Source organism: Glycine max, chromosome 14 (genome assembly GCF_000004515.6).
Source record: "Glycine max cultivar Williams 82 chromosome 14, Glycine_max_v4.0, whole genome shotgun sequence".
NCBI classification, from domain to species: Eukaryota; Viridiplantae; Streptophyta; class Magnoliopsida; order Fabales; family Fabaceae; genus Glycine; species Glycine max.
In genome coordinates, this window is record NC_038250.2 from 1,140,707 (window position 1) to 1,149,613 (window position 8,907).

Consider the following 8,907-nt stretch of genomic DNA (forward strand, 5'->3'; position numbering starts at 1 on the left):
TGTTACCAATATTAGACTATTATTTTTTGTGCTATTGGAGGCATTTTAAAGGTGAAGTCTCGATATTTGGACTATTTTTTTGAAGTGGTAGAAGCTTGGTTTTCTAGCTGTTTTTTCATTATAGGTTGTTCCTTTGTCTAGGATTCTAATTGAATTGGCTCCAATTTTCAGTAATTTTCACATGGATAGGATGTAATCAGACTGGCTTACACAGTAAATGCATTAAATTGATAGAGCAAGGATTTAATGCCAATAGTAGTGAATTTAGCTAGGGGTTGGATTCCTCATTTCTCTATTTTAAGACTATTAATCCATTATAAAGTTGAGTTGAAAAGAAGAAATTTAATCTATTCATATGAGGATTATATACTAGTTAAATCAATAAAGTTTTGTGTGCTTTCTCTTTAGTAACTAGAATTTGTTGTCAAGGGTAGCCTAGGTATCTCTTCTTCTGATGAATGATGGGTATGAATTTGCTTTGGCCTTGGTATCGGATGGTCTGACCTGATATAACCAAACTATCTGAGAGCCTCAGTATATGATATATCTAACTGGGGACTCACAACTGGCTTCAGATGACAGTCTCTATATTTTCCCTTTCACTGAATGTCTAATTTTTGCCAGAGTTTCAGTGATTTTGGAAATGAATGGGAAGCATGAGCAAGCCATTATTGCATTTTCTGTTGCATACATTGTAGACTTAATATATTTTATAAGAACTTTTAATGCAACTACGCGATTAATAAAATTTAAAATGTGTGAGAAGTTACTATATGTGTTACTACTTATTGCTATCTTACAAGTTTGAGAAGAGGTGTTTATTTGACCTTATCCTTTATTCCAAATAATGTATATTCTTAACACCAATCATGCCCAAATTCTCCAAGTTTTACTGTCTATTTCAAGCTACTGATAGTTGTTGAAGGAATCCAGAATTGAAAAACAGATGCCACTTGTAAAGTCTCTCAAGGGCATTTTATCATTTGAGGTTGATTCGTTTATTCCACTTACAATATACCTCGTATTAAGGTGGTCAACATCTGTTTTCTTCAGTATTTGTTCTGGTAAAAGAGTCAAGCGCTCTAAAGGACATTGGCACTAGAAAATCCTTTATATCAATATCAATACCAACGCCATATATAAGAAGATTCTTTTCAAATTAGGCAGCCCTGATTCTTCTTCATCTTCTTCTCTATAACTATGTCATTACTGATGTCACATACTCGTAATTGTTACATGACGCTTGGCTACCTAAAGTAGTCTACACAATCTGTAACAAAATCTTCCAACCTTATCCTTCGTATATTGTCCCTACTTTTAGGTGTATTGTCTTACATAATTGATAATTATCTTAGGACTTTATCATATTGACTTTGAAGAGTACATCATCTTGCAGTAAGGTAAGACTTTAGTGGCACACAAAAAATTGCGACGTTGATAAATTTATATTATGGTGATTTTTTTTTATTTTGAAATAATATATTTTTTCTCTCTAATTATAAGACATAGTTAATAAATTTTTATTTTTTATTATAAGACTTTATTTCATCTTCGTTATGTATTATTTATTTTTAATTAAAATATTTTAAATTGTCTCTTTCCATTTTGAGAAGATTAATAGATTTCTAATAAAGTTAAAGATAAATTTTTAAAAATATTATAATTATAAACAAATTTAATGTTAATAACTAAATTAACTATTTTTTTTAATAACCATAAATTAGGCAATTATTTCTCATGGCTTGGTGCTTGAATTGGTACACAGCCACAATTTTGGACTTCTAATTTTCTATTTATTAAATTGCATTTGATAGTATTGATGGACTTCAACTACAAAATTTTGCTACTTTATTGCGTTCCTTTCCAGCTTTCTAAAGGGGTGATGTCATGAAACGGATCCTTTGCTTTGCAACCAACTCTCTCTCTAGCTCAAACTCCATCAAATCACAGTCGAATATTACATCTAATGCTGCACATTAATTGATCCCAATTCTTCCTAGTTAATGGAAATTGGTCAATTTTTTTTGGGATATTGGTCAATACTGACAAATTTTAAATGCAATGTATGGTTGTACTAGATAGTAGTAATTTGACTCGGGAAAGTTGATTAGAGAGGATTCAAATTTGTAACGTGACATTTTAACAAGTTTGTTGAGTATTTAAAACATTTCTATTACTAGTAATTGCTTCTAATTAGTTTTTTCTTTAAAAAAAACATTTGCTTCTAATTATTTTTAAAAAATATTAGATGATTTGTAATTTTAATATAACAATAATTCTGAAAATAACTGAGTTCTAAACGAATACATCGAGCTTCTTCTTCCTTTTTTGTAAGAAAAAGAAGAAGAAAAATAGTAGCCTCCACAAATTTATGACGTATGGCTGACAAGAAATTCATGTCATCCTATATTACGATTTATGACATGAACAAGCAGGGTGTGCAGCATGTTGGTGTTGAATTGAAACAAACAGAAAAGAACAAAGTGAAACCTGTTTAGTTCAAATTCCAACTCAACTTCCAGAATTGGATAGCATCTAAAGAAATTGGTTTTTCAACACTCGAAAGGAACAATACAAACAAAGCAGAACGTACTTTAAGAAGATAAAGATAAATTTATGCATGTCGGTGTGATTGCTCGTGAAAGTGGTTGAAGCCAAACGCGTCATGTTGGTGTTTAATTAAGAACTGCTCTTATTGTTGCAATTATAATGACCCATAACTGCATTGTATAAAAAATGGGGAGAAGAAAGATTATTGATGCTATTAATTTATAACATCAAGCAACTGAATCACTTGACTGATAGTTATTTCAACTTAACCAATTTAGATTTGAGACTTAGAAAAAACTTTATCATCTATAATTATTCTATTTGAATAGAATTATCTTGATATGAAAGATAAATATGATCTAACACAAAAATAATACTAATTAATGCATAATTTTCATCCCTAAAAATGACGAAAACCGTGGGGGCAATGCTATCAACCACCATACCATTACCGACAAACTCCCTTTATTGTCTTTTCTTTTTCAATTACACGCGCCAAAACAAGAGACGTCAACAAACGAGCAAACTAAATAGAAATCTTCATGTCGATGGGAAAAAATCACTTTTCTTCCTAAAATTAAGATTAAAATGTAAGAAACCGCTATGTAAATTTCTGGAAAATGGTTTAAAATACTCATTTTAACTCATCAAAGTATGCATATATTGACTACTTACATGATTTTTCTTCTCCTTCACACGTGAGTCTATTTTACAGATACGATTTGTTAAGTTTAAAAAGTTAAGTTATTGACAGTTAAATCACGTTTTTTATCAGATGACGTATAACTGAGATCGTTGCTTGCATCTAAGAACCTCTAATTAATGTTTACGTGTCATGCACGTGCGTCTGTATTCGGAACAGTGGAATCCAAATAAACCAGAGGTTTCAGACTTGCTATATGCATTAATTAATGTTTATCAGTTTTTATTGACGAATAATCTGTCAAAAAATATTAATCATTTTTAAGGAAGTCTCTTTTCTTAATCATTATTTCTTTACTGGTAAGGCTTGATTCTCAAACTCAAGACTTTGTTGAAAGAATTTAAATCTAATTTTGTTCTAACCAATTACATATTTTAAAAAATATAAGTATTTAACATTATTAATATTATTTTCGTCATTTTAGTAAAACATTTAAATTTTATTTGGTAACCGACGATTTTAAGATGCGTCAAAAATATTCTTTATCTTTTATGTTAAAAGAGCATGTAAAAACCTATGTTTTGAAAAAAATGAAGAAATAAAATAGAATGCTTAACTGCTTAAGAGGTGATTAACAGAAATAACAGGAAGTTAACTTTATAAGATGACAACGAGTAAAGGACAAATTTGGGAGGTAAACATGATTGAATCTGCTTTGTGGTTTCAAAGTAATTTTGTGGGGGGGAACAAGACTTATTCATTGCTTAAGTAAGCGTTCCTATAAAATATAGTACTCAACAGCCTTGTATTTGGTCTTTACCACCAACCTTGAATAATAAAACCACAAAAACAAAAGCCCACATGCATGCCAATTCCTCGTTGCTTTTACCTGCAAAAGTGCTAAGTCCTTGCATCAGTTCTCTATTGTTTTGGCTTCAAAGTTCAGATCATGCTTTCCTTTTCATTTAAGGTGAGAGTCTCTGAAAATATTGTGCTGATCTTGTTTTCTACTTTTCTTGTTTTGTATGAGGATGTTGTGGGAGGAAAGTGGTTTTACTTTTTTACCATATAGATTATAAAAGTGTTTGTGCTGCTCATGTTGAAGTTGAAGGAGATGCTGCATCTTGTTTTATTTATCAGAGAAGAAAAATAAGTTACTTTTATGGAAGTTATTTAGCTTGTAAAAATGGGTTGTTGATTAACTTTTAACAATGGTATGTTTAACGGGGAGCAATTACTTCCAAGTTTGATCCCTTTCTGGTTTATAGTAATGATTTTTCACTTTTTTGTCTTGCTTTTCAGTTTAGGTTTTGTTGAATCAACAGGGTGTTTGATCAGCATTTATGTGTCTCAAGTGTGTTTGAACTTTGAATGAATTTTGTATTTGAATGCTTATTTTTTATTTTTAGTTTATAATTGGAAGTCCCTATTCACCTTTCTATTTAATCCAGTTGAAGTTTAGAGCATGTTTAAGGAATTGAAAATCATGAATAGCATGTGGGAGGCATTTCTGAAAGATCCCTTTTTATGAACAAATAAAGGGACCAAAAAAACAAAAAAAGGGGGGGGGGGGCGTCTCCCTCTAAGTAGCAGCAAGTGCTCCAAAATTCATTATTTTAGTTATATTTATCAAGTCAATCTCCATTTCTTGATTGCATCAAATTTGAAAGCACAAACAAAAACAATAACATGTGGTAAGTGAAAAGCTAAAGAAGAGACTGATTATAAAAAGATTCAAATAAAATGATAAAATTGAAGTTTTGTTCAGATGTTAAGAACTGTATTCTGTTCATGTGGATTATGAAAAACAGACTGTCCCTTTGGCGTGCTGCTAGTTGGAATAGCATATAATAAATCTGGAAAATATAATATGTTGTATACAAGTTTGTTTTTCTAGTTTTAAGATGCCTTCTTATGCCTTCAGTAAATAATCCAGCTCTGTTCATATTGGTTTCTAGCCTATATTTGAGTAATATATTCCATATTCCTTAACTCCTGACTTCAAAGAATACCAATTCTAGACAATAGCCTCAACACTACCTGCTTCTTATTCCATCAGGACTGAGACTGCCTTTTTGTTTTATATGGTTATAGCTTCTGTTATTTTGCTATCTATGTTTGTTTCTTAAACTGTTGTGTTAACCTTTGTGCAGAATATCTTAGATTTTGAGAACACTGCTCATGTCCAGCTGGAATTGGAGTAAAATGTGGACAACGATCACGGACCTTAAATAGAAGTACCTGTTGTTTGTTGTTCAAAAAAAGAGAGAAATCAGAAAATTCAGGAGTGTTTATACCAGACAAACATTTTGGTGTTATTTGCATATATTCAAAGCACCAGTTACTTTTCAAATGCAAATGTCTCAGAAACATAAAATGTCCTATGACTCTAGCAGGTTCAGCATTGAGCCTGCGCAAAATCTGGGGTCATGTTGCTTCCTGCAAAGTGGGAACCTAGACTACTACTCATCCTCTGATAATGGTAGCCATGCAACCTACCCTTCTGTTTGTATTTTCGAACAATATTGCACCCTGGAATCTTCTACAAACAACAATTTCCCTTCCCTAAACTCTCCATCTACTGTCAGTTTCTCACCTAACAATAGCCCAGTCTCAAAGCTGCAGTCAAAACCAAATGTGTTCAGTTCACAGAATTCGCTTGAAATTGTTGATGAATCGCTAGAAAACAAATCTTTCTTGACACTTAACGATGATGAGCTGAGGCACAAGATAAGAGAGCTTGAAAGTGCTATGTTGGGACATGATACAGATATTCTGGATACTTATGATACCATAATTCCAGAAGAATCTGATTCATTTTTGAAAGAGGCAGAAAGGTGGAAGAGAATGATGGAAATGATATCTAGAGGGGATTTAAAAGAGATGCTTTGTACATGTGCAAAAGCAGTGGCAGGAAATGATATGGAGACAACTGAATGGTTGATGTCAGAGTTGCGTAAAATGGTCTCCGTCTCCGGCAATCCAATCCAACGATTGGGAGCATACATGTTGGAGGCTCTTGTTGCAAGGCTTGCCTCTTCAGGAAGCACAATCTACAAAGTCTTGAAATGTAAAGAGCCTACTGGTAGTGAACTCCTTTCACACATGCATCTACTTTATGAAATCTGTCCATATCTCAAATTTGGTTACATGTCAGCAAATGGAGCTATTGCTGAAGTCATGAAGGAGGAAAGTGAAGTCCACATTATTGATTTTCAGATTAACCAGGGAATTCAGTGGGTAAGCCTAATCCAAGCTGTTGCTGGCAGACCTGGAGCACCCCCCAAGATTAGAATAACAGGTTTTGATGACTCCACTTCAGCTTATGCCAGGGAAGGAGGCCTTGAAATTGTTGGAGCAAGGTTATCAAGGCTTGCACAATCATATAATGTACCCTTTGAGTTCCATGCTATACGAGCTGCTCCCACTGAGGTTGAACTCAAAGATCTTGCACTTCAACCTGGTGAAGCTATTGCTGTGAACTTTGCCATGATGTTGCACCATGTTCCAGATGAATGTGTGGATAGTCGAAACCATCGTGACCGGTTGGTGAGATTGGCAAAGTGCTTGTCTCCTAAGATTGTGACACTTGTTGAGCAAGAATCACATACCAACAACCTCCCATTCTTCCCCCGTTTCGTTGAGACAATGAACTACTACTTGGCTATTTTTGAATCAATTGATGTTGCTCTGCCGAGGGAGCACAAAGAAAGGATTAATGTGGAGCAGCATTGTTTGGCTCGAGAAGTCGTCAACTTAATAGCATGTGAAGGGGCAGAAAGAGTGGAACGCCATGAGCTTCTGAAGAAGTGGAGATCACGTTTCACTATGGCCGGATTCACACCATATCCATTGAACTCCTTTGTTACTTGTTCAATAAAAAATCTTCAGCAAAGCTACCAAGGACATTACACTCTAGAAGAGAGAGATGGGGCTCTATGTCTTGGTTGGATGAATCAAGTTCTTATTACCTCTTGTGCTTGGAGGTGATGATTCAATGACAACTGGTTCATTTTTGTTATTTCAGACTTTTAGTTAGTTTATGTATCATCCTAATCTTCTTTCGCGGAACTCATAGTCAAGTTACTCTATAATTTGTTAAAAAAACTCACTTGATTTATGTTAATAATGCCAGTACCAGCAAGCTCGATCTCATCAAAGTAGAAAAAAGAAAAATGGCAAGCAGCACTATGTATTCTATATTTTGCCATGACACGCCTCACAAAGATAAAAGAATAATGGCAATTTACACCTACAAAACATGTTAGCTGAAAATTATTACAAAACAAGGAAGAATAGAACTGGGATTTTTTACTACAAATTTTTGTAAGGTAAACTGCATTTCTCCCAACCCAGTTGAGTGAGACCCTTCATATTCACCATCAACTTCATTTACTGCAGTTCCAGCAATTATCCTGCAAATTATTGCAGCTTTTTTCACATTATGTACTCTGGCAGTGGCAGTTGTTCTGTTTCTCGACTCTTTGTCACTTGTATTCAAGTGAATCTCGGCATATCGTGTGTTGAAATTAAACTGAATTATTTGACAAAGATAACAAGATGGATCTTTACACAGATCATGAACTTTCTTAGCAGATTTTCCTTGAAAACATCTCATTGTAGTACCATAGAACTGCAACAGTTCGTTCCCATCAACTGCGCTCCTTGGATTCCTTGGATTTTGCTCAGAGGCCACCTTCTTGACATATTCTCTATACTTCTCAAACCTTTCAAGGACTTCTTCTGAGTAACTCACCCTGAGGACTGTTCTGACCTTCTTCACTGGCTTTGATTTGTTAAACCAAGCTTTTTGAAATATCATCTCCACAATTTTTCTTGATGGGTCTCCAACACTCAGCTCTGCCATAATTTTATAATGACGTTAACAAGTTAGTAGAACAAAACGTATAGATAGTGAAAGAAAGGATAAAGGAAGTAAGACAGTATAAACCAATTGCTCTAGCTAGTTTCTTCTTATAAGCCCGTTACATTACAAGGACTTCTGAAAAATCATAATTCTTACATTTCAACCTTTATCATGAAACACCGAGTTTTGAAGACAAAAGCATGATATGTTCATACAAATAGGAGCAGCATGCAACTTAGTAACTTACCATGAAGCCTTCCCAGTGTGTTGCTTGGTCTTGAAACCACTAGGCTAGTAGTTGGAGTTTCCATTAGAGGTCTATTATATCCATTCATTTTCTCCTTTTCTGCAACATAGCCACTTCCTTTGCCGCATTTTGTTTGCTGCTTGATTACATCGTTGAGCTTGTTTCCACATTTGACATTATCCTTCAAGGAGACCCACATGGCATGCATCTCTTTTTTCGTTCCTCTTCCTCCCTGTGTGGATTGAAATATATGAGCACAAAAGGAATGGCTTCTTGTGAACGAGTTTGTTGTCTCAGTAACATGCACAAAATTGAGGGACAAAAAACAAAAGAGTACATTTTTGTTCACTAAACTCATTTTCAATTTTATACATATAGGAAAAAAAATTAGTTTATTTATTAAAGGTATAATTGTTTTTATTTCTTGCTGTCTATTGACCAAATTGAAATTTATGTATATGGATAAAAGATTATATTTTGTTTTTATGTATAATTATTTTCAATTTAGTTTTTATATTTTACAATGACCATTTGTTAATTTTACTGCATTGTAACGGCAACAAAGAAAATAACATTAAAAGAAATTAAAACCTCTTTTGG

General features: G+C 33.6%; 2 protein-coding genes across 2 annotated transcripts; one reads left to right on the top strand and one right to left on the bottom strand.

The window, feature by feature from the left end:
- The first annotated feature begins 3,887 nt into the window (after nt 1-3,887).
- LOC100779977 (scarecrow-like protein 21) lies at nt 3,888-7,214 on the top strand. Its single transcript, XM_006595640.4, has 2 exons — nt 3,888-4,163; nt 5,347-7,214. The coding sequence occupies exon 2, from the start codon at nt 5,546-5,548 to the stop codon at nt 7,181-7,183; it is 1,638 nt and encodes a 545-aa protein (XP_006595703.2). The 5' UTR covers nt 3,888-4,163; nt 5,347-5,545; the 3' UTR covers nt 7,184-7,214.
- Nucleotides 7,215-7,365: 151 nt separating this feature from the next.
- On the bottom strand, nt 7,366-8,689 carry LOC100779612 (uncharacterized). The gene is made up of 2 exons (XM_003544652.5): nt 8,308-8,689; nt 7,366-8,053 (listed from the first exon to the last, which is right to left on the bottom strand). The coding sequence occupies exons 1-2, from the start codon at nt 8,663-8,665 to the stop codon at nt 7,458-7,460; spliced, it is 954 nt and encodes a 317-aa protein (XP_003544700.3). The 5' UTR covers nt 8,666-8,689; the 3' UTR covers nt 7,366-7,457.
- Nucleotides 8,690-8,907: the final 218 nt, after the last annotated feature.